Source organism: Pan paniscus, chromosome 20 (assembly GCF_029289425.2).
Source record: "Pan paniscus chromosome 20, NHGRI_mPanPan1-v2.0_pri, whole genome shotgun sequence".
Classification (NCBI taxonomy): Eukaryota; Metazoa; Chordata; class Mammalia; order Primates; family Hominidae; genus Pan; species Pan paniscus.
Genome location: NC_073269.2, coordinates 36,597,598 through 36,624,239, shown reverse-complemented (window position 1 = coordinate 36,624,239; position 26,642 = coordinate 36,597,598). Strand labels below are relative to the sequence as shown.

At 45.8% G+C, this 26,642-nt stretch overlaps 1 protein-coding gene across 19 annotated transcripts in view; it reads right to left on the bottom strand.

The window, feature by feature from the left end:
* ZNF536 (zinc finger protein 536) overlaps window positions 1-26,642 on the bottom strand; it is a 489,498-nt gene that overhangs the window by 62,918 nt on the left and 399,938 nt on the right. The window contains exon 6 of one of the 19 annotated variants that reach the window (XM_055103803.2): window positions 7,125-7,164. The exons of the other annotated variants lie outside the window; for them this stretch is intronic. Coding sequence (XP_054959778.2) covers window positions 7,151-7,164 — 14 coding nt within the window. The 3' untranslated portion in view covers window positions 7,125-7,150. The remainder of the gene's footprint in view (window positions 1-7,124; window positions 7,165-26,642) is intronic. 19 annotated transcript variants of the gene reach the window in all.

Below are 26,642 nucleotides of genomic sequence, written 5' to 3'. Positions count from 1 at the left end.
GGATTTACCCAGTTCAGTATTTTTTAAGATGAAACAGTGTCATGTGTTGCCTCTTTCTACGGACAGCAAGTTTTTACCAATGACAAAAGAAAGATTCTAAGGATGCCAATTTACAATGTGGGAGGAAAAAAATCTCTCCTTGCTTATTTACAGAAATGCTCATCGGCTAACATGTGAGATTCTGATATAATGTAAGCCCATAGGTAAAAGAAAAAGCAAACTCAAACTGTGAAAACAAAACAAAACAAAAACAGATATTTTCAGGACTTAAAGAGTAACGAGAAAAGGAGAGAAATCTTTGGGGCTCTTTCAGCACATTTAGTTCTAGGTCAAGTTTAGGAAAACCGTCATGGCCCCTCAGAGCTTCATATGGTCACCAAGACAGCCAATCTGATTCAATGACTACTCTTACTTTCAAACGGGGTCAGGGCTCTCACCACCACCACTCATCTATTGATCATCTTGTCCTTGTTTGCAGATCATCCCTTTGAAGTATTTTCGCAATGGCCTCTAGGTGCCGCTAACACTGCATAGCTTCAGCCTTTCTGCACAATGAAAACATTAATTTGCTATGAGATAATTTTTGACGTAAATGTAAAATGGTGCCCATTCGAACTCAGTAATGAAGCATGGTGCATTTCTGCAGCTCCTAATTTGACTAGTTAAATGACTCCATTACGTGTCTAACAGACAGAAGCAAATAATTTCTGGTCAGTTGATGTTCACTTACCCGTATCATTTTGCCCTGAAAATAAAGTCTCTAATCTACAATTCCTTTGTCTTAGCTTTTTTTTTTAGTTAAGATTATCAAAGCAAATATACTTAAATATTTCAGATTAAACCAGTATAAACTAACAAAACGTCAGAGAGGATAGGCAAATCAAATATGTGTAATAGGAGAGGTGGAAAACCAGTCAGCCCCCTTCTAAATTAATTACTCCAACTTTGCCCCTGTCACTAGGTCCTAGGGGTTAGGATGACTCTCGGGCTTCAAAAGAACAAGTGTGTATCTTTCAAGTCTATTGTTTTCCTGTGACCCCAAAGGGGCTACTGGCTGTTCCTGTGTCTTTTTCACTTTGCCACATAACTTTGAGGATGTTTGGAAAATCAGTAGCAGGATGCATCTCACAATAGCCAAAAAAAAAAAAAAAAAGGAAAATGCTGCTTTAATAAATATCAAGTGATGAATAATTTTGCCCAAAGGGGAAAAAATGGTTAATATTGAATCTTAATGTTCCTCATCTAAATGCTTTTTTCTTCCTGCTAAAAACAAGTTTAGAATTAAAGCGTATCAGTTTACACATATTGCATGCATATTAGTGAGACACAGCTGTGTATGTCCCCCTGTTAAGAGCCATATGATTAAGTTATGGGATATCATATAATCCAAATGCTGTTTCTATTGGTCACCTTTTACAGACAAAAGCTTTTTAGTTTAGGTCTATTAAATGACAGAATGTCCGATTCTGGAAATGTGCAAGTAATTATTATGAAGCACCTGTGACTCTCACTTTTTGCTCACCAAGTCCATCTATAAATTGCTTCTGGAACATTGCTCAGAGGCTGACAGAGGACTGTCCTCCCTGTCTGGGGCAGCTGTCGGGCATACAGTGAGGTGGCTCAAGACCCAGGGTTGATCCTGGTTAACTATGGAATCAGGACCCCAGCCGTCCTACCCCATCGCCCTGAAGTGAAGAGACTATAGACTCTTTCAGTGAAGAAACAGTGGTCGGAGAAACAGTGAAGAAGAACCCCCTAAAGTTCAGAGGGAACCCTGGGCCCACCCGTTTATCATCAGCACTTCTGGATGATATTTTGAACTAGGTCTGCACCAGAAAATCAGTTTTCAAAAACATGTGAACTAAAAGAACCAGTTTAAATGATCTTTATTTTTCCCCAAAGTAACATGCTATTTGACCCAATTAAAAACACTTTTTAAAAACTGACTGGAGTGTGTCTATTGACTACCTTTATTGAGCTTTTAAAATTTCAAATCCTTGTTTGTGGGCAAATTTCACGCACTTCTATGTTAGGGATGAGGGACGGGGAACAGCACAGGCTGCTTGCCTTTTGATGTGAAACAATGTCAAAAGGACTATTTATGACTCATACTCTGTGGAAACGTTGGCTGATGCTGTTTCTGCCACTTGATCCGGGGAAGTTGCTGTCCTGCAGAAGGCCAGTAGCTGGTGCTGGAGGGGTGGGGGCTCACACCTCTGCTGCCCCTGCCCAGGGGTCCTGAGATAGCCATCGGGGCCAGGCTCCTTGGTGTGATGTAGGTCAAGCGCCTGTGGGTTTGCAGAAAGGATTTGGCCTTTTGATTTGGTGTAGAATTTACAACCTGAGAGTGATGTCTCAGCACGCAGATCTGGGTTGTACTGGAAAAGGAAATGAGGTCAAGCTGAGAGGAACAGTGCTATCTGAGGAGGCTTCCACGCGGCCGCAGGTTGGGGACTCGGAACCGCTTCTTGTGGGCCCAGCCCCTTGACAGGGCACCTGCAGCTAAGAGCATCTGAAAGCCCGTGGGTGTGCACCTTCTGCATGGAGCAGCCCTTTTTAGTCTGTGTCCTGGGAACACAGGCAGAAAAGGAAGGAAATTCCATCTGAGGATGAGCCCACAGTACAGCCTGAAGGGGAGCGAGCCATAGGAGAACCGATGCATCCCTCAGGTGTGAGGAAAATTGGAGGCACTGAGCAGAAGAAAAGTGAAGGCGAGCTCCCCGGCTGAAGCTGACTTCATATGAGAGATTTCCAAAGCGACACGTGGGAAACTTCACAACTCCCTAAAACCCGGAGATGGGGCCAGGTCCCTCTTGTACCGGTTGTCAGGGAAGCCTCAAGACTTCATGCTGCTTGCTGTAGGACAGCTGGGGGCATCCAAAACACTTTCGCTAGCAAAGGGTCAGCACTCCCTGCCCCAAATTAAAAGTTGGTGATGCTATCAACCCTTTGGAAAGGAAATACCACTTCCAAATTGGGGTCTTAGCAAGGAGGTGCTGGAACTGGGTTTATAATGCTCTTTTAAAAAACACAAGGAGGCATACATAGAACATAGTTGATTGGAAGGAGGGATGACGACTTCTAGAGAAAATGAAAAATAAATTATTTGCTTTCATGTCCATAAAGGGAAGACGAAAGCAGATGCCAGCAACAGACAAGCATTTCCCAGGGAGAGGAAAATATTTCCGAAGGAAATCAGCCTAGTAGCAGAACAGGTGAGAAAGAAATTAGAGTGTCTAAGGACTGATAACTCCGGGAGCAGATGGGAACCATCTTAGAATTTGTGCAAGAAGAGGCAAGGAAACAGGGGAACGGTTAGCAAATACCTTTTAAAAACACCCAGGGAAACGGGAGAAGCACCAGTGGCCAAGAGCCCTTATGCAACACCTATATTTAATAACGACTCGAAGGGAGATCAAAGAAATTAAACACCAGTAAGCTTGACTTGAGCAGTGGGGAAGATATTAGAAACACTAATCAGGGACAAAATAGGGAAAGTTATGATTTAATTAAAGATATTCAGCATGGATTCACAAAAGGGAGATCATACGTAACAAAACTAATAGAATATTTTGAAAAAGTAACAAAAAGGAATTCAAGAGGGAAACCAGGGGTATAATTTACTGGGACTTTAAGAAAGCTTTTGTGCACTGACTCACAAAGGACTAATCTCCAGCGGTGGGGAGTTTGGGTGTGAGTGTGGTGGGGGGTGGAGAATGAATGAAGAATTGTCTGGACCAAGGGTACTTGTGAGCATTACTATGAAGAGATTAGGATAAAAAAAGGAGACTGACTGCTGGAATTTCCCGAGATCTGAGTTTTTTTAATTAATTTTTTTAAACATACAGCATCAATAGCCTTGCTTCGGAAATGCGCCCAAACGTGGTGGAATTCTCCTGCAGGTGTAACGTCGGAGGGCAGGCGCCAGTTGATACAACAAGGGCAATAACATTGGAAAGGATTTATTGAAATCTGATGAATACATGACCATCCCTCAAATACTACGAGACTGCGACCAAAAGGGGGGCAGAGCCACTAATTGCCACTTGAGTAATTAACACAAATAAAGGTGGAGAAAATGTCTAGAAGGAGCTAAAGCACTGTGGTCTGGACAGTGCGTGATCAACAGCTGTGCCCACTGACCGGCAAAGTCACACATCCACACGTACACACCGACGGCTTCACGCAGAAGCACGCACACACCCGCACATGCACACATTCACACATTACATAGGGACATTCATGAGCACACCTTCACACCTTGCAAAGATGCACTCCTGCCTAAACACACATTGTGCACATTCGTGCTCCTAGACACGTGTACACACAGTCGTGAACATGTGTGCGCAGGCTCACGCTTCTTTCCCCAGAGGCTGCTATGCTGTGCTTAGGTGGAAATGATGGATGTAAAGGAAAAGAGAACATACTATTTTCCACCAGGACAGTTGGGGAGGCACATGACAGGGGAAAAGGCCCCCTTAGTCACATTACGGTAATAATAGATGCCACAGGGATGAAAGAAGAGGCAGAGGGGAGAGGAATCGTGAGACACAAAAAGACCTTTGTTGCTACAAGCCAAACCAGAGCTGAATACCTTCTCTGAAAAAATAATGGCAGAAATCCCCAAATGGGCCAAACTCTTGCACTGGGAGACAGAGCTACAGAATGCAGTAGCAGGAGGCTGGAGAAGACGGTGACTAGATCTGAGACCTGCTGTCCTCAGGGCTCCAACCCAAAGCTTATCCAGCAAGAAGCCAGGCTGGGCAACGGCATGGCGAACTTTCCAAAAATGCAGACGTGTTGTTCGCCAAACGAATGTTTCTTCATTCTTGGTGAATGTCTAGGTCAGAATAATGACCGAAAGCATCAGAAGATATGTGTCTAGATGGGAAGCTCCCTGCTGCAGGGTGGCGCCATCCACTAAGTGGGCTGCAGCCACTAGCAGATGGCCCTCATCTGTGGGGCTTCGCACTCAAATCCCTTTGACACTTATAAAGTTATGACAAGCCTATGGAGAAGATATGGATATAGACACAGATCCTAACATGCGAGTATTAGAATAATTTGAACTTCATTTACCTTTTACATCATTCATTAATATTAAAATGTGACTTCAACAGTTTCCATATTTAAAAGGTCACTGAGGATGAAAAGTTGCAAAATGAAGGATACATGTCCTCCTCATTAATAATAACAGGAGTGTCCTATAATAGTCATATCCTGTGATGCTAAGGCACCAAGGCATTGATTCCCCCAAAAAAAATTTTTTTAAAGAAATGCCACCAAAAGCAATGGCAGCAAAAGCCAGAATTGACAAATGGGATCTAATTAGACTAAAGAGCTTCTGCACAGCAAAAGAAACTACCATCAGAGTGAACAGGCAACCTACAGAATGGGAGAAAATTTTTGCAATCTACTCACCTGACAAAGGGCTAATATCCAGAATCTACAATGAACTCCAACAAATTTACAAGAAAAAAACAAACAACCCCATCAAAAAGTGGGCAAAGGATATGAACAGACACTTCTCAAAAGAAGACATTTATGCAGCCAAAAGACACATGAAAAAATGCTCAACATCACTGGCCATCAGAGAAATGCAAATCAAAACCACAATAAGATACCATCTCACACCAGTTAGAATGACAATCATTAAAAAGTCAGGAAACAACACGTGCTGGAGAAGATTTGGAGAAATAGGAACACTTTTACACTGTTGGTGGGACTGTAAACTAGTTCAACCATTGTGGAAGTCAGTGTGGCGATTCCTCAGGGATCTAGAACTAGAAATACCATTTGACCCAGCCATCCCATTACTGGGTATATACCCAAAGGATTATAAATCACACTGCTATAAAAACACATGCACATGTATGTTTATTGCGGCACTATTCACAATAGCAAAGACTTGGAACCAACCCAAATGTCCAACAAATAAAAGGCTGGATTAAGAAAAAGTGGCACATATACACCATGGAATATTGTGCAGCCATAAAAAAGGATGAGTTCATGTCTTTTGTAAGGACATGGATGAAGCTGGAAACCATCACTTTCAGCAAACTATCGCAAGGACAAAAAACCAAACACCGCATGTTCTCACTCATAGGTGGGAATTGAACAATGAGAACACATGGACACAGGAAGGGGAACATCACACACCGAGGCCTGTTGTGGGGTGGGAGGAGGGGGGAGGGATAGCATTGGGAGATATACCTAATGCTAAATGACGAGTTACTGGGTGCAGCACACCAGCATGGCACATGTATACATATGTAACTAACCTGCATGTTGTGCACATGTACCCTAAAACTTAAAGAATAATAAAAAAAAAGAGAAAGAAATGTCCACTATAGGCTTTCTCTCCATTTTAACTCTGGAGATGTACATACTTTAAACCAAATAGCTATGAACTCATGCTTAGAGATTACAAACTAAGAATGAAAGGAAGGAGGAAATTTTTAAAAATATACATATAAAGAGAAACAGCTAAGCATAGCAGATCAAAATGCACCCCACTGTGTTTCGACTTCAGATCCCTCTTCCAACATCTCCCAGGGACAACTGAAGTGGACAAGCACTTCTTGAACAAGTAAAGTTAAACCATAGAGCTCACTTGTTATCTGTGGCTCCACTGCCATTTTAAACACTTGTCTCTGAAGCTTTCACCTTCGGACAGATGACATTTACAACACATGTAACAGAGATCGAAACGTGAAATCAATAACAAAAAATGTTTGCCTTTCAATTTGGTTCATTCTATCACTTCCCCCCGATTTTTGATTCAAATTGAATTTGGGAATTTATACTTTGCTTTCTAAAGCAAAGAAATCTTTTTCTAATACCCTGGAGTTCACTCAAGCATGGCCTAAAGCAATATTCACTAAGAGGAAAAAAGGGTTAACTGGGGGAGATTTAAGCGCCCCACCCCCAATGCAACTCCCAATCTTCCACCCAAAGCTACCCTAAGTGAACATACAATGTATGTGAAAACTCACCTCCCACCTCCCTGCTTCCACACAGGTTGGTGCCCCAAAACCCCCCCTCCAGAAATTGCTTTGCGATAGCTGGCAGAACCCCAGAGTAGAATAAGGCTTTTTGAAGCAAAACGAAGCGTTAAAAAGTACCTGTCCGGAATATGTCTTGAAATCAGTCATTGAGAATCATCTGTCAGTAAGACAAAATTAATTACTACATGTAAAATGAAGAAATCAATGTAAATTAAACACTGTATAAATGGTATAAAAGTTTAGGACAAGGTGATTGTTAAATAATTACTGATACTTGTATAAATTTTCCACCAAGCCCCAGCACGGACGTGACATCATGGGACTCTTTCCAAATCTTCCCAAGTCGAGTGTGGGTCTTAGTGTGTTTCTCTCACATCCACCTCCAATTAGGTTTGGAGATTTAAGTAATACCCCAGCAAATTCAGTAACTTGCAAAGTTCAGTGACATTTTAGCACAGTTTTCAGCAGCCAAGGCTGGGATGAAGGACACAGTCCCAGTGGAAAGGATAGATTCATGAACCCAGCAGGAGAAGAAGCACCCGTCCCCCACCACAGGATCCCCAATAACTTGGGAAATGATGCTACCTGGTGAAATATTTTATTAATTTATGCAAATCTGGCTTTACTTATGAAATCCAATCAGTTATAAATACTTCAAGACAGGTCATAACTTAAGATATGACTTTTGAACAATGTTTCTAAGGCCCAGCTCCATGACTTTTGGTGTTGACATAAAAGGCTAAAAGAAAGCCTCAGTGCTGAGGCCATTGTTAGACAGACACCTCAGTTGTGTCCCTCAGGGAGCTGGGCTCTCACCCCCCACACAGCCTTTTTCACTCAGGTGCTCAGGACAAAGAGATCCAAGTCTACCGATATTTGATCCACTCAAAGAAGGCACTGACTGACTCATCCATCTCACCCTCAGACAAAGCCTTTGCATCATCTCCTGAAACCCATCTGGACAACCGGTCTGCAGCACAACAGTCTCTCCTTTCTCAGTGGGATCTAATCTGTTGCTAGAGTCGAGGACCTCCTGCAGGCACTTCTGATGATCAGAATTTCCTTCTGAAACTTCAGCCTCCTCTCCGTAATGACAGCCCGAGGCTCAGCTCACGTCTTGAGTTTTCTCTAGTCTCTCTGACCTTCTAACTTCTAATCAGCCAACACATTTCAGTCTCCTCTGAAGCTTTTGAGGTCCATTCCTCCTTCAACTTGAGGGTCCTGGCAGTGACTTTCTCACTGGGGCTTAACCTGGAAGGCAAATGCCATCAGCTGTCCACCAGAGATGGAGGACAGACTGTCAACCCCCAGGGAAGGATTGACTAGAAGAACTTTCCTGCAACAAGACCCTCAAACCCCCTGGTTGAAATAGGCCCCAAGTGTCCTCCAAGTGTACTTTGCAACAACCAATATACAGAAATAAAAGATTTCCAATATACAATTTGTAAAATTAAGGAGCTGAAGATTACTTAGGAAAGGGCGATTTGCAATGCAAACGAACTTTCTGATTTATAGAGTCACCACGGGGTTCCTTACATGAGTCAATCTAAAATAGGATTCAGCTCACAATGCATCTAAAATAGGATTCGGTTCCCAAAATCCAACACCCACGCCATATCAGCAATGGCCCCCATCAACACAGCCATTGCAGAGGGAGGTGGTCCCGCAAACTTTGCTGTGCTTTTTTCTCAAAAGATTTTCCTGCAAGTGCATGACCAATCTCATTAAATAGGCTTTCCTTTGGCTCGTACTATTATCCTTGGCTTTGCAATCAGAGTCGCTTTTCCATCCACAACCAACCCCTCAAACACCTTCAAGGACTTGCCCCACTCTACTGCCATCCTCTAGGTCTCCTCATCTTGGGACAGGCATTACATCCCGGCCAAGAGAAGCCCCTAATTCCTGTCTTGGATTTGAGATTTGGCGGGAAGTGACTTCCCATTGAGGAGTAAATCTGAGTTTTAAAATTAAGTGAAAAAGGATATAAATATTTCATTGCTTTGATGCAGTAATTCCATTTCTGGTGGTCTTCCCTAGAGAAATACTCTAAAGCATGAGGGTGAAGGGGGAATAAGAGGAGCTGCCTTTATGTTCAAAGACATTCCCTGTATTATATTTGTAATAATAAAAACATTGGAAACAGTCGACATATTCAACAATAGGGTAAATAACTATATAATGATATTTTAGTGTAGCCATACATTTATACATATACGTTTTAATAACGAGAAAAAATTTCATACTACACATATATATTACATGTATATGACATGCAGAAATCATATGACAGTAAGATTACAATCCCATAAAAGCTAGGCACAGGAAGAAAGCTGAAAGGAGATAAACTAAAACTGTGGCATTCTTCATGCAGTAAGCAATGTCTGGGAGTTTTTTCTATTTTTTAAATAATCAGAACAGAAAAAAATAGAATTTGCTTTTCTTTCAAGAAAACACAGGTTGATTTCTTTTTTGAGAAGCAAAACAGATTGGGTTAAATGTAGTATATTAAAAGTAAGTTTCAGTTAACTTCCATTTTTTGTGAAAAAGTAAAATTTCTATTAATGCTAAAGATTTTATCTCATGAACATGGTAAAATGTTTTATTTAAATATTTTATATTTGAAATATTATAAGGTCTTAGCTGCTGATCCAGAGATAACTAAGCGATACTGAAGCTGAACTAGAGACTTACGCAGGTGAGAATGTGTACAGCTGCATAGGGTTTTCATGTGTCCACAGCATTCTGTGTCTATGTCCCAGACAGGGCCTTCATACCAAACCAGGATGTGCCCCAGGAGACGTGCTCCCCAACAGCAGGGCTGTGAATGACGGTATTCTGCTGCTGACACGAGGCCCTAGCCCAGGTCTGGTATAAGACAACATCTTAGTAAATGCTGCATAAGAAATGAGTGTCCTTTGAATGTGCCTCTGATCTCTGTGAAACTGTAAGCTTGCCTGGAATGATGGCCACTGCTACCACTTCATATAGGATATGGAGTGCCTGTGCCTGCAACAGAGAGATATTCAGGAGCTACCAGTACAAACACCAGGTCAGCAAACCTCCCTGCCATGCAGGCTGGTAAGACGGTGCAGGGAGAAGCCTGGAGGATCTTGGGCCTGACTCTTGCGAGGCACAATCTTACGATACCTCAATTTGCCAGTCCTTAGAACTGGGGAGATAATCTTCTTCCCCAGAGATTTTGGTGTGCTGAGTCAGAAGTAAAGAAATAAGTTTTCTCTCAAAGGCTGAAACAGTGCTGATTGCCAAACAGGGGAGGAAAATCTGGTTTTAGTTATTTAAGACGTTATTTTACTTCTACTTCTGGCTATAGTAAAAGAGCCTGTAACAAATCAACTGTCTTATTGAGCACAACTAGAAAAGCTGCATGAAAAAAACAGTGGTGCGTATTTGTGTGTATATAACCAATTTTTTTTTTCTTGAGACAGGGTCTCACTCTGTTGCCCAGGCTGGAATGCAGTGGCGTGATCTTGGCTCACTGCAACCTCTGCCTCCCGGATTCAAGCGATCCTTCCACCTCAGCCTCCCAAGTAGCTGGGACTACAGGCACGTGCCACCACGCCCAGCTAATTTTTGTATTTTTTGGTAGGGATGGAGGTTTCACCATGTTAGCCAGGCTGGTCTCAAACTCCTGACCTCAGGTGATCTGCCCATCTTGGCCTCCCAAAGTGCTGGAATTACAGGCGTGAGCCACAGCACCTGGCCAGTATGTGTGTATATAAATAATTTCAAGGTGTAATAGAGTTATCAAAGGAGCCAAGACTTGACAGGTCAAGATTCTAAAAAGGAAGGAGCACAGAATGCTGGGCTTGCTTTTGACTTTGCTTTTCCCCTTGAGACAGTTGTGAACTTACAAATGGCAGCCAATGAGATGCTGAGAAGCAAAGCAGAGACATCCGTAGTCCAAGGGACCAAGAAGATAAACACCAGAATCTAGGGCTTTGTAAGGCAGAAGTTCCTGATAAGCACCCCGCACACTTATTTGTTACCCCTAAAGGGGCAGAATAAGGAGTAAGAACAGATAAGAAATAAATCCTTAAAATCTGCTCAATTTCTGATTGACTTAAGGTGATCTTCCGCAAGTCTAATGGCCTACTGGAAACAAAAGTAAATCCTCCCTAGAGGAAGATAACACCATCCAGAGCTGTGCTGTCCGCCAGGGTAGCGGACGGCCATGTGGCTACTGGGAACTTGGGATGGGGCTTTGTCAGAATTGAGAAGTGCTATGAGAGTAAAACACTCACTGGATTTCCAAGACTTAGTACAAAAAAGACACGTAAAATGTCCCACGAATACTCTTTATATTGGTTACCTGCTCAAATGATAATACTCTGGGTACACCAGGTTAAATACAACAAAATACGTTCTTAAAAATAGTTAACTATGTATTCATGCTTATTTAATGTTGCTACTACAAAATTTAAATGACGTGGGTGGTTCACATTACATTCCTGTTTGGCAGTTCTCATACAGTCAAAAGGCATCTCTAAAATTTGTATACGCCATGTCTGACATTTGATAAAAATTACCAGGAACACCAGGAAATACGACCAAATGAGTAAAAACAAGGACAGAAAATCAGGCAACAGCTAATGTAATCAGGCCTACCGAAGATCCAAATATTGAGTTCTAGAGTTACAGACTTTAGAATAACTATACCTGATATATTTAAGAAAATAGATGACAAGATAAGGAGTTTAGGTAGAAAATGGGAATTGCCAAAAGAAATCAACTGGAAATTGTGAGACTAAGAGTACAATATCTGAAATTCAGAGCTAGACAGTTTTGAAATACTTCAAGAAAGAGTTAGCTGGAAGAAGATTCCATTTGCATAATACAGCAATGTGTCCTGTTCTTGACTGCAAAGATATATAAAGTTTTGCTCTTGTGCTAATCTGGCCCATGACTACCTTACAATCCCCTCAGAAGCCCAGACAAATTCTCCCCAGTGAGTCAGAAGACTAAACAGTTGATATGGTTTGGGTCTCTGTCCCCACCCAAATCTGATGTAGAGAATTGTAAAATGTTGGAGGTGGGGCCTGGTGGGAAGTCACTAGATCGTGGGGGAAGATTTCTCATGAATGGTTTTTAGCACTACCTGCCTTGGTAATGTTTTTGTGACAGTGAGTAAGTTCTCCTGAGATCTGGTTGTTTAAAAGTGTATAGCACTTCCCCCCCTCACGCTTCCTCCTGCTCAGGCCATGTGAAGTGCTGGCTCCCACTTCACCTTCCACCATGACTGTAAGTTTCCTGAGGCCTCCCCAGAAGCTGAGCAGATGCAACATCATGCTTCCTGTACAGCCTGCAGGACTGTGAGCCAATTCAACCTCTTTTCATTATAAATTACCCAGTCTTAGGTACTTATAGCAAATCTAGAACAGACTAACACAGCAGTGTGAGATGTTAAGACCTTAAAAGTCCTTACGACTGATGGAAGAGACATACTAAAATGGATCAGAGGTCTGGGTTGAGAAAGACCAGCCACCCTGGCCTGGCTTTCTGCCCTTTCATCAAGTTTGACCTTAGTGTTTCCCAGAGACCAGAAGCAGTGTCAACACAACAGATCTGGAGCTGATACCAGGTTGTTTGATGCAGACTGGAACATTCAGGAAAGAGTTTTCAGGGCTTGCATGGACTACTTCTGGGTGGTCCATGAGTAAGCCACAAGGATGTTTGGGTTGTGCTGTGATGTCCCAAACATCCAACAGCAGAGCAAAAGACAAAGTACAGAGGCAATCTATTTTGTCTACATAACACCAGCTTTGCAAAAAAACCCTCGAAATACCTTGCTGCCTTTGTCTAACCCTTGCTATAAAAAAAAAGACACAGTCTTTCTCAGAAAAGCAAGGTGAGAAGCAACTAGCTCAATCAATGTTTATGTACCAGAAGGGCTATTTTCTAATAAACTCTACTCTCGCCAAGTATCTCAAAAGAGAAAAAAGGAATGATGCTCTAGAAAAAGATTTGGGTTTGGATTGGAAGAAGAGCTATGTGATCATCAAGGGTAGAAGGATGTTAAAATATGTGCTTTTGTTACTCTTTAGATGGAAACTCCAAAAGTCTGACCACAAAGTGTAAAGGATGAATGCTTGCTTTATCCAAATTGAGAATGAAGACTGGCCAACAAGTGTCCTCAACCTCATGCCAAGACCCAGTTTGAGTCTATAGAAGGATATAATTTGAAAAGGCAGAGAGTTGCAAAATAGAAGAGTTCTTTGGAAAGAGTTGGTGGGTGTGATGTTATTACCAGCCCTCCTTCCACAGGGGATGGACAGAAGTTGCTTCCTTCACTTCAATCCCAGTTGATGGACTCTCAAAGAGAACCTGTTCCATGTCCCTTGGTGTCAGTAGGACATGATGCCCAGCTATGCCAAAGTGGAAAGGCTAGAGACTGCTCTTAGGGTGGGTTGAAAAGAGGCCTGTATGGGGAAAGGTTCCAGTTTCAGTTTGTTGGAAGACATGAAGAATATTTCCCAAGGTCCAGATGTGGGTCACTATGGAAGGACCCTCTGCATAAAAATGCTGTCAAGGACTTTGCCCAAGAGGCTGCCTAAAAGGATGAAACAACTCACCAGGAAGACACTGGATGTTCACTGCTGAAGGGCTAGCAGCCAGCAGCCAGCCAGAGGCAACATGCCCAAACTGTAGGTGACAGAATCCTAGAGATGTGGGAGAGCCCAAAGAACTCCAGAAAGGATCCAGCCCAGGAGAAAAACAACTGTCGTGGCTGTGTTTCCAGCCCTGACTTCTTCTGCGGACTCTGTTCGAAACCAGGGTAGCCAGAACGCATAGGAGAAAGGAAAACATGAGGCCAGGGACCAGAGAAGACAAGGCCTGCCCCCGTCCCCAGGCCCGCAACAGGCTGCAGCCAGGTCCAGAAAATGATCCCACTCTACATGAAGCTTGGAGTTAGGAGTATGACATTGAAACATGTGCTTCCGTGACCAAAATGAGGCTCTTTTATGACTCAAAGGCACATAAAGACCCTGCGTTATTCCAGAGTGTCCAAAAATATTGTGGGACCTTGCCTAGATCTCACCCGAAATGGGTGGGGGAAATCCAACATCGCAAAATGGGTTTAAACAGACAGAAAGAATAACGTTTTGTGCTTCCACCCTGTGGACTTTTCTCTTTAAACATAAAGATGATAAATCCCCAGGAAGGAAGGAGGGAGCCTCTTACTTGAAGAACATGGGAAATCATCATTTTTTCACAAGCAATATTTTTCTTTTATCCATGAAGAGACAAGGGCCTCATGAGGATGGGAATCTTTGCTCAGCCACAGTGGAGCCAGGACACGCATCCGGTCCCCAATCCCTTCCCCCACATTGCCATGGGGGAGATGATCACCCATCCTGGAATCAGCAGATAGGGCCAATGACCCTCTCTTTTCCTGTCTGCGTAGGACCTGGTTATCTCATTTCCCTCATCATTAAAATGCTGGTGAGTCCGGCCTAGATAAGAAAAGCCAGCTCCTGTTAGGTGGTCACCATGTCTCATGGCTGACCACCATTGTGAAGGGATGACACGCCACACCCGGGCCCCACCAGGCAAGATTCCAAAGCCCAGAGGTACCTGGGAGAGAAAACATCCTTTGGCTGGGTGTTTTCCTGACACATTCTCTCCAGAGACCCTTCTGGAAAACGTTGCAGCCACTGGCACCTTGCACAGCTCTCCGGCGGCCCACTCATCCTCTGGGGGCACCCATCAGCTGGAGTACCCGGGGAGAGCCTGCAGCCACAGCTCAGAAAGCGCCACATGGCAGGGAGCTGGGTTTCCAGCAGGCAGGAGAGGAGGTAAGCGCTCTCCTCAGTGTCCTGCTGTGTTTGGAAACCCCATCCAAGAGGCAGCGTATGGATCTGTGTATGGGTCTGCTGTCGTGTAATGAAATGGTAATGGGAGGCAGTCCGGAACTCCTCTTTACACAGCCACCAACGGATGCCATCCACAAGGAGGGCAGCTGCTCCTCCAATCTGCCCTGCTTTTTCAAGTCAACACTCTCTTTCAAGACCAAGGACACCCCCAGCCACACCCAGGAGCTCTTGGGGCCTCCAGAGAACCTTCTGCACTTAGATGCTCCCCCTGCACCTTGCAGGCAGCCCTTGCTCCTGGCCAGAGTGCCTGGGAGCCGAGGATCCACACAGGGTGGGACAAGAGAGTGCCTTGAAGAAGGACAGCCCTCGCTCAGGCAGGGAGCCATCTTGGAGAGCAGTTGTACCAGTGCCCAGTTCTGTGGATTGCACACTCTCCCTCTCTTTGTTAAGTTAATAATGAACACAAAGCAACAACCACAAAATCCAAATAAATGATAAACTCCAAAAAGAGCAGAAGTGGACTGTCATCTTTTCCAGATACCTGTTCACCACAGCAGAAGGGCTGTGCCAACACTGCACCATCTCCAATCCACGCCATATGCCTGTTTCTTTACTTAGCGTTGTTTGGGATGGGAATCCTTCAGAGAATGGAAGGTGCCTGAACGTTTGGCAAACCAGACAAGGACACCAGCCGAATGTGCATGGGGATATGGTGTGTCCCTAAACATGTGCGTGTGGGGCACGCGCATACACACACACACACACACCCAGCTTTCTTCTCTCCCATCCTGTTTGTAACTTTGCTCATCGGTTGTTTTTTCTATGTACAGTAACCAGAATTAAAATAAGCTGAGTGTTAGAAAAGCAGAACAAATGGAGACTGCTTTTGAAAGTGGTGACACTTTTGGTCAAATCATCTAGCTGAGATTTTGGCTAAGAGTTTAGTCAGACACACACGTACCCAGGCACACAAAGACTGACATGTAATCTACTCATGGCTCTGGCTCTGACTGGCTCAGAAGGGGGTCTGGAGATGCAGCCATAACGAGCTGCACTCCCGAAATGAAAATCCCGTCCCCTTTCTGGTTGGATTGTGTGAGTTTGTAACATGGGCCAGACTTCAGTCCTGGCCTCATTCACACGCGTGGATGCAACATTCACCGGCATTAAGTGGAGAGGACCACAGCCAGGAACAAACACAAACCAACAGGAAATCAATGGTGTTTTATCATCTCAGGACTTTCGATTATGCCGGCTGTCAGCAGAGAATCTGCTTGGCTGTGGCTGGCCCCGGTGCGTGGGGGACACACTCCTTCCGAGGTGCCCTTGAGGGACTGCTCCGACCAGGGGTATGGTGGACCCTGGCTGGTACCCAGGAAGCACTCCCTCCTTTTTTCTAGGAAATTCAGAGACTGGAGGCATGGCAGGAACTTCTCAAGGGTAATCATTTTTCCTGACTGGTATCTTAAGCTTGTCAAGTTCTTAGCCAGAGCTTTCCAAGTCGAGCTTAGAAGAACCATATGGTGCTCGCCCAGTCCATATGACTGGCTGAGCGTCGACCACTATTGTTGATACAATATATCACTTTGTTCTCAATATTATGACAGCATTTGTCAATGAAAATTAAATTACTGTCAAACTTATCCTGCTAACTTACGGCACAACAATCGGAGAAAGCCAGCACCGCGCCTTAAGCCAATGGGACCTTGTCTTCATGCTCCACCAAGAGGCGGGAGAGAAAGACATTTGGGTCTTTAATGCCAGTAGGGATGGTCTGCCCAGCTAGCACAGGGATGCAATGGAAACGACCTTCCTGCAGCCTGAGCTCCTGGGAAGGGGTACGACGGAGGTGGGGGCAGGGGCAGTGTCACTTCAGGCACATGCTTAGTACAGGCAATGTTTCATGAGGGAAATAGCACCACATGTTACACTGATGTGCTGATTAAAAGAAGAAAAGAAAAAGATGACATCTTTAAAATTAAAGATCCTTAGGGGGTGTTTAAAATCTAATATTGGCCAGGTGTAATGGCTCATGCCTGTAACCCCTGCATTTTGGGAGGCCGAGGCAGGAGAATTGAATGAGCCTAGGAGTTCAAGACCAGCCTAGGCAACATAGTGAGACCCCATCTCTACAAAAAAATTAAAAAATTAAAAAAATTTAAAAATCAAATAAAAATAAAATCTAATATAATTTGTGACAATCTGGATGGAATTGGGGAACATTATATGAAGTGATATATGCCAAACACAGAAAGACAAATACTGGGTGTTCTCACTTAAATGTGGACTCTGAAGCAATTGATCTCATAGAAGCAGAGAGCAGAATGGTGGTTACCAGAAGTTGAAGCCTCAGTTCAATAGGAGGAACACATTTGAATTTTTGTTTAGATCAATTGCATTACATGGCAAATATAGCTAACAGTTGAGTTTGTTACATTTCAGTATTACCGGAGAGTAAATTTGTAATATTCTTATAAAAAAAGTTAAATATTTGAGGTGACGGGATATGTTAATCAGCTTAATTCAATCTTCCCACGTTGTATTTAAAACCATAACTCCTCTTTGTACCTTATAATTATATAAAACTAGAATTTGTCAATACACAATAAAAATAAGAATAAATACAATTGAATATTGACATCCTGAGCTATCTATTCCTGTGGAAGCGTTTGATAGCTAGATTCCATCTGATACCACAATCAGCTTCTTCTATACCTGTGAACAACCTTAGCTTTCATTCTAGTATCTAAGATTGAAGACTTTTGGCTGTTCTATTTTTCCACTAAGGAAGTGGATCAATTATGGAATGCTGAGAGTTTCCAAAAATTTAAAAGATAAGTTCTTCCTCTTTGATCATCTTATTGAAAAGGGCTTGGCTGGTAGAACTCTCACAAGCAGGCATGTCATGGACCATCTAGAATCTGTAATCCACAGCCCTCTTCCTCCTCTCTCCACCCTTTAATTGTCCATACCCATGAATTCAATCTTCCAGATCATTTAAAGAAGACACCTTGGGATTGAGATGAACTAATGGAGTCAGTCAGGGATTTTGACTTCTTTCTATTTTCTCTGTGTCTCTCAAGAATAAAATCTCTCACTAATTTCAGCCAGCAGTGACTTAAGCAACATCAAACTGCTTGTCACAATTAACACTGGGAGAGGTAGAGACAGAGATTGGGGCCTAGTCAGGACTTCTGGTTGGTTGGTTGGTTGGTTGGTTTTGAGATGGATTCTCGCTCTGTTGCCTAGGCTGGAGTGCAATGTCGTGATCTCACCTCACTGCAACCTCCACCTCCCAGGTTCAAGCGATTCTCCTGCCTCAGCCTCCTGAGTAGCTGGGATTACAGGCACCTGCCACCATGCCCGGCTAATTTTTGTATTTTTAGTAGAGATGGGGTTTCGCCATGTTGGACAGAATGATCTCGAACTCCAGACCTCAGGTGATCCTCCCACCTTGGCCTCCCAAAGTGTTGGGATTACAAGTGTGAGCCACCTCACCTGGCTGGACTTCTGGTTTTTACAGACACATTTCTTGGTGTTTCTTCATGTAACAACATTCTAGAGTAATGACCATGGCTATTGTAGAAAGAACAGAAAATGCGTCCCCAGCACATAGTAGGACATCACTTTCATCTTTAAGGTCACACAGAGCTACTAAAACCCAAACTCAAAGAGACTGCTTCCAGTGAACTATTACTCACAGTTAATAGTTTCAAATGCGGTCCCATTCTGTCCTCTGTGAGATCTTTACCTTGAACCCCCACCAGGAGAAGAACGCTAAATGTAATGCCTATGGGCTCTGGCAGCTGTGAGGACAGGCCTATAGTGGTTTGGGGAGGTGGCACGAGGGGCCGTGTTTTATAAGACTGAAAATCAAACAAAAGTACCTCTTGGTGCAGTGAGTCCGCAGCTCTCAGCTGAGTCGTCAGTGGCTCAGAAAATGAAATGGACTCTCTGGTGATGAAAACTCCCCCATATTAATCCTCGAATGCTCTCTGATGGGTGCTTATTAAAGCTGAAGAACAGAATGTTTTCAACAATACAGACACCCACGTTGCCCTCCAAGATGCTTGGGTTAGCGCAGAAGCAGTCGGCCTCAGGAGGTCCTGAGCCTTCTCCCAATCCCCCGTCACTGGTAACCCAGGGAATCACCCCTTGAAGAGCCATCGATCAGTCTAGGCCAGCAGTCCAGGCCAGCAGTAGCACTGGGAGTAACCCACCCTTTCCTTCCTAAGTAATGGTGGAGGCATAAAACTGACAAGCATTTCTCCTTTACGGCAGGATCCAAATATCTGAGACCTGCTGGACCCAGCGGGGTAAAGAAGATATTCATGAGCAATCTTCTCCCTGCTCTGGAAAGCCAACCCGTTTGCTGGAAACATGTCCATGGACCCTGGTGGGAGGGGACAGCCGGGTCTGGAGACTGGGCCAGCCTCTCGGCCTGCAGGATCTCGGCTCAGCCATGGTGAATTCCCAGTGCCAGCAGTCGGATTTCCATCCCCAAACTGTTCTCCCCGACACAAAGAGGGGCAGCCTGACTGCGTAACAAAAGCGAGTGTGGGTGGCAAGGTGACTGCACATTTCAGCTTGAATGCTCCGGTGTGGGGCTTGCACCTGATCACCAGATGCTTCAAGCAGATGGCCAGGGAGGGGAGGGCCGGCTCCTGGTTGCTTCCGAGGGGCTACAGGAGAACCAATCCAGAGAGCCGGTCAGGAGTGCCCGGCTGCACGGCCCAGCCTCCGCTCCAGGAGCCCTTGCAGGATGGAGCCTGGAGCCTCTGATGCCAGGGGAGCCTTCCAAATACACACAAGCACACCTCGAGGGAGGGGCTTGATCTAGGAGCGAGCCTCGGCCAGCAGACATCCCTTTGTCCACTGAATTTTTTAGGATTTCTTCTCTGGATGGCCTTGCAGAACAGGCTGGTCTGCATCTGTTATCTGATCCAGAAGGTCTCAATAAATGTGATTCACGTGCAAATTAATTTTTCAGCAAGTGGCTGGGTGAGCAATAAAAGGGAGCCTCCCCGTGGCACCAGCCTGGCCTCACCTAAAGCCCTGGGTGGGTGTTTCTGCTGACCTTGGCCCAGTAGCAAGTCCTGACAGTGACCCAGACTGAGCCTGGGTAGCAGTCGCAGCCCCTAAGATAGGAAGAGCAGGCAGAAGGGAGGTCGGCTGTGCCAAGGAGGGCTTTCTGGAGAACAGAGGATTTTTCAAAGCTCCTCTCTCAGCAGAAGCTGCTGGCAGGGTCTGCGGGCCAGGGCTGAAACGGAGGCCCAGCCCTGCTCCTGTTCCTGCCCGGGGTCTCCTTTCTCTTCCAGGAAATTCATGCTCTTGCATGCCCAGGCACACACAGCCATGCAAATGCAGGACGTGTGCACACACGCAGGTACACAAACACACACACACACACACACACACACGGGATACTTCCTGGAGAATGAGGATTGGGTTGCTTTATTTACTGATGTATCCTGCCTTCCAAATCCATTATGTTGGTGCAATTACTTTTGCAATCACCAGCAATTACTTTTGCACCAACCTAATAGAAAGTGCCTGAGATATATGAGTTGCTCAGTCAATATTGTTCAATGAATAAATGAACGAATGAGAGAATGAATGGATGAAGAATGCCCTGATTCAACCTCTCTTGCCTGCCCAACCCAGCAAGTTACCAGCTGTAGCCCCTGGTGCTCTCTGGCCCACTCTGTCACTTATATTCTGCAGATAAAACTTTTGTAAAAAGAATGACCCTCTCTTCCCTGGAGAGTAGCTGTTTTTTAAGTTCACACTTTCTCAAAGTCAGGGCTGAGCTCTGCCCAATGCCCTCCCTGGCAGAAACAAGGGAGTGGAGCTGCCCACGAATGGGTGTTCTCTCCTGGTGGTTTTGGATGGCACGGGGTTGCTCAGATCACCTGGTTCTGGCTGAGCAGGGACCACTGTGCCTGTGTCACTGTGAGCTGCTGTGCAGGAGGGACCCTCACTGCCCCTGCCCTTGGCATTTCCCCTGCCCGGCCCCAGAAGGGAATGGAGTGAATGTGGATGCACTGGTTGACAAACGGCATAGGGGAGCCAGAGGAGCAGAGAAACTCGCGGCCGATTCCAGACCTACAAACAGTGCCAAAGCCTATGAGGACTGAGGGACAGGTCATAGCACCCCTTCACTGCGGCCAGCAGGCAGGCCAGCACAAGGCGGGTTCTGCATTCACCAGCTCTGTAACCTTGAGCATTACTTGACCTCTCTGAGCCTTGCCCCTTCTTTTACAAAAGAGATAATAAGGACATCCACTTCGTTGCACCGTTGCAAGAATTTAAAAGGCAATATCAGGCTGGGCATGGTGGCTCATGCCTATAACCCCAGCAATTTGGGAGGCCGAGGTGGGTGAATGGCTGGAGACCAGGAGTTTGAGACCAGCTTGGGCAACATGGCAAAACCCTGTTTACAAAAATACAAAAATTGGAAAGGCACGGTGATACCTGCCTGTGGTCCCAGCTACTTAGGAGTCTGAGGTAAGAGGATCACCTGAACCCGAGGAGGTCGAGCCTGTAGTAAGCCGAGATCATGCCACTGCACTCCAGCCTGGGAGACAGAGTAAGACTCTGTCTCAAAAAAACAAAATTAAATAAATAAAAGGCAATTGTCTAGCACTTGGCCCAGCACTTGGCACTGAGCAAGCCTTCAGTGATAACTGCTCTCCATACCTGGTACCCTGCTGTGCCACACAAAGTCTAAGCCCCATACATAGCAGCTGCAGAGGGTCCAGTCTCCTCTCCCTCCCACAGGTGTGGGCATTCGGTAGGTGCTTTAAAAGTGACTCCTGGGCCGGGCGCAGTGGCCCATGCCTATAATTCCAGCACTTTGGGAGGCCAAGGCAGGTAGATCACAAGGTGAGGAGTTCAAGACCAGCCTGGCCTATGTGGTGAAACACCATCTCTACTAAAAATACAACAATTAGCCAGGCATGGTGGCACGTGCCTGTAATCCCAGCTACTGCGGAGGCTGAGGCAGGAGAATTGCTTGAACCAGGACCCAGGAGGTGGAGGTTGCAGTGAGCCGAGATCATGCCACTACACTCCAGCCTGGGCTCCAGAGCAAGACTCCATCAAACAAAAAAATAAATAAATAAAAAATAAAGGGAGGCCAAGGTGGGTGGATCACGAGGTCAGGAGATCGAGACCATCCTGGCTAACATGGTGAAACCCCGACTCTACTAAAAAATACAAAAACTTAGCCAGGCGTGGTGGCGGGCACCTGTAGTCCCAGCTACTCGTGATGCTGAGGCAGGAGAATGGCGTGAACTCGGGAGGCGGAGCTTGCAGTGAGCCAAGATCACACCACTGCACTCCAGCCTGGGCGACAGAGCGAGACTCTGTCTCAAAAAAAAAAAAAAAAAGTGACTACTGGATGAGCTGGAGCTCTGCAGCGTGCTGTGCTATGTTTTCTGTCCTCCTCGGTGCAGGGCTGTATGTCTGTTGGAAAGCACAGGGAGTTGAAGGAGCAGTCAGGAGGCCTACAGGGTCCTGGGGTGGTGGCAGAGCCACGGGGCCAGCATCGTAGCAGGCGGCTGTGACTGCTGGCAGACCCTCCGGCCCCAGGCTCTCCCACAAAGGCAAGGATTAGCCCTGCTGCCCTGGCCCACAGCCAGCTCGGATCATTTCATTTGGCCTACTTAGCGTTCCCCCAGGGGTGCTGGAGGGGAGATGATTCATCACTGTCTGGGGCACCCTCGTGCAGAAAGCCTTCCACCCGGGAGGAGGCTGCATTCCCGTCTGTCTGTGTGACATGACAGCCACAGTTTCCAAGCCCTCCCCACGGGAAGCAGGGGTGGTCCGGGGGACACGGGTTCTGGGTTGAGGCGTGATGGACACTCAGAGAAGAAGCAGTCGTGGCCGGAGCCACCCAGCCCTGGGAGGCCGTGGGTCATATTGGTGCTGAGCCATTACTGCAAGCTGCGCCCGCAGGGTCAGAGCTGAGCTGAGTGGTATTGCACCCATCTTCGCCTCTCCTCACTGGTCCTCCGCCCATCTCAGGCCACCTCTAGAGGCAGGACAATGTCAGGGGAAGGTCAACGCAGGAAAATTCCTCCCTGGTCTGTGTCTTCTACAGCTCAGGGCATCATAGAATATGAGAGCCTTCAGAGAATCTGCGGAACCCCTCTCTCCTGTACAGAGAACTTGAGTGTCATTATTTAAGAGGGAATCTAAGAGTGTCATTATTTAAGAGTCCAGAGAGGTGAAGCAACCTATCCAAGGTCACACAGCACAATGGAGGCAGGGCTGGAACCCAATTCTTGTGTCTTCCAGCTCCAGCATAGAAAGCCTTTTTTTTTTTTTTTGACAGGGCCTTGGTCTGTCACCCAGGCTGGAGTGCAGTGTCACAACCATGGCTCACTACAGCCTCAAATTTCTGGGCTCAAGTGATCCTCTTCCCTCAGCTTCCCGATTAGCTGGGACTACAGATGTGTACCACTACACCACCTGACTATTTTCTTATTTTTTTTGTAGAGATGGGGTCTCCCTACATTCCCCAAGCTATTTCCAAACTCCTGACCTCAAATGATCCTCTCGCCTTGGCCTACCAAAGTGTTGGGATGATAGGCGTGAGCACCCAGCCAGCCTAGAACTTTCATGTCCTCCGTTGGTACCTAACCATCTATCTACCCCCAGAAACAGACCCTCAGGGAGGCAGATAGCAGAGGAGCAAGGGGCACCCTTCAGCTTCCAGGCTCAGGAAGGAGCCCTGTCAAGATGAAAGGGGTCATTGAGCCCCCACCCTCCAGAGCCCAGTACTACCCACCTTACTGCCAGTCCCATCATTCTGTCTCTCCTCCACATTTCAGGGGTTTGGCTAATTCCTAAAATATCCACAACCCCAATTGAATTAAGAAAACCCGGGAAGGACGGGAGGGCAGCCTGGAGGTGAGGGCTTCCCAAATGCAACACCGAGGTGGCCGGGGTGGGGGCCGTGCGGGGAGCAGGCTGCCGCTGGCCGGGATCCCTGTCTGGCGCGGTCACCATCACCGCACATCCGCCCAGCATCCCCTTCCCTTCTGCACGAGTAATTAAGAAACACCTGTGTTTCTCCATCAGACTGCACGTTGGGGGAGAGCTTCCTTGCGTCGTGCAGGGGCCCACGGTGCTCCTGAGCCCATTGGGGCAGCGGACGGCCTCCTTCCTGAGCCTCCAAGTGGGGGTAGCGGGGGAAAAGGCCTCCCAGGCTCCAGCACCACTAAACCTGCTTTAAAAATGGCTGAAGCCCCCACCGAACTTTGCAACCAGAATGAGCTCCTCGAGGTGCCGTCTTGCCAGCCCTCTGGCCGATGCCAGCTTTCTCACAAACGAACAGCTTGTATCCCCATGAAAATCAATGGATGGAACAAATTGTATTAAATTATGTAAAATGATACTAAAGAGCACATTCTACCAGTGAAAAGAAAAAAAAAAATAACCCCCAGAAAATCTTATTTTAATAAATCTGGCAAAAATATAGAAGATAATTAGGAAGGGGAAAAAATGCTAAATTTTTATGACACTTAAAGACGCATTCCCTGGCCATCGGCAGAGACGTGGGATTTATCCCCTCATAGGTCAGACACGCATAATTCTTGTGTGTGTCTGACACCTGTGAGTTATTTATCATCCCCGTGCTCTGGCCGGAGCCGTCTCCTGTCCGGCTCCTTGCCGTAGAGACAGACTCAGCCGGTAGCAGAATCAAGCAGGCATTTTTTGGAACCAAATGCCCTGCCCTTTTACATGGATTTTTTTTCTTGATAAATAACTGTGATTAGCATTGAACTTACAATATAACCTCTTGCCCACATGTGTGGAAAAAAATCATTTTAAAATATTTTAGCCACTGCCACCCTTTCAATTCTATAGGGCAGCTACCATTTTTTTTTTAAATCAAGGATGTCCTGAGACATGGGAATGAATAGGTCAAGAGGCCTTTCTCAGCCCCCATGCATTCAGCCCTCAGCTCCAACCCCCAAAGGGCATGTCATTCACCAACACAGAGTCCATGGCATGCCTACATGGCATAAAGGAGCCAGAACATGGAAGCAGGTGTATCCAGGTTACTGTTTCTGTCCAGAAACGGTTTGAACTGACTTGGGCTGGGGAGCTCCCTGAATGAGGGATCCTGGAGATTAGATAGTTTTGCCTCTTGTTTTCATCACCTCTCAACATTATGACCTTGAGTGAATTTTTAAACCTATCTGAGACTGCTTCTTCACCTGCAAGGTGGATGCAGTAATGCCAACCTTGCCCGCTTCTTAACAGGACTAAAATAATTCAAATAATATCAACCTTCTGGTACAATTCCTAACACGGAGAAATAATTTCATAAGTGGTTGTTCCTAATATTGTTAGTTTATATTAATAATTATCATTTCTCATTTTAGGACATATAATGAGGCCAACACAAGTTAACTAGCTTTCCTCCTAGACCCTGTTTAGAATGGTGTTCTCACTGGGAAAATCCAAATAGGTGATTTTTGACATCCAATGCTTCTTGGGCCTCTGTTGGTCAAGTGATCATGACTCCCTGATTGGGGGGTGAGGTCAGAGTGGGGCCCAGTGAGTCGTACCCTTTATTGTGTGAGGGGCAGAGCTCAGCGGTGCTTGGTTACCTGTGCTCACCTGTGGGCCCACCCTCAGCTCTGGCCTCATTGTGAGAGAAGCTGGCTCCTTGAGCCTGGCTGCATTCCTGGTATATTAGTCCATTTTCATACTGCTATAAAGATACTGCCCAAGACCCGGTGATTTATAAACAAAGGAGGTTTAATTGACTCACAGTTCTGCATGGCTGGGGAGGCCCTCAGGAAACTTACAATCATGGCAGAAGAGGAAGCAAACATGTCCTTTTTCACAAGGCAGCAGGAGAGAGAAGAGTGAGGAAAGGAGGAACTTGCCAAACACTTATAAAACCCTCAGATCTCATGAAAACTCACTCACTATCACTAGAACAGCATGGGAGAAACTGCCTCCATGATCCAATCACCTCTCACTGGGTCCCTCCTTTGACATGTAGAGATTATAGGAATTACAACTCAAGATGAGATTTGGGTGGGGGATACAAAGCCAAACCATATCACCTGGTATTGCAAGGACACACCCTGATGGCTGAGCCCAAATCAGCCCTGCTCCCTAACAAACCCAAGCTTCTGTAGATCCTCAACACCAAGACTCCAGACATATTTAAAACTGAACAAGCGTGAAATAATAATGCACTTTACAATAGAGATCAGCCTTTTATTGTTTCCCTTCCAAAGATGGCCCATTATATAGGTGATGGTAGCTCAGAATCAAGAATACATGGCATGATCATAAAAGTGTTACTACCTAGGAAGCCATCACTGCATGTGTTAAGGGCTTTCCCAACACTGTTAGATCATCCTGGGCTCGGGCTCAGATTCCCAGGGGAGCTAGCAGTTGATGAGGTAAGGGCAGCACCCTGAGGCTCAAGGCAGGCTCTAGATTCCAGAAACAGGCACAGGTCCTCATAGTGGGAATGGAGACAGATGCTAAAAGCTTTCATAGATGACCCTGTGTGGGAAACCTGGTGGGTCTGGAAAGACAGGAGGGAACAGGAGGGGTCAACTTGGAGGGCCAAGCAACCAGGGGTCACATGGGCATACGGCTGAGCCTGGACCCATCCACCTGACTACTAAGCTCCCACGGCATACCCACACCCCAGAGTGCCACACACCCCACAATACGCCAGACAAGTCCTGGACCTCTTTGAGTCATTTATGAAGGAGAGGCAGAGAAGTCACACAAAGCAGTCATGGCCACACAGCCAGAATCA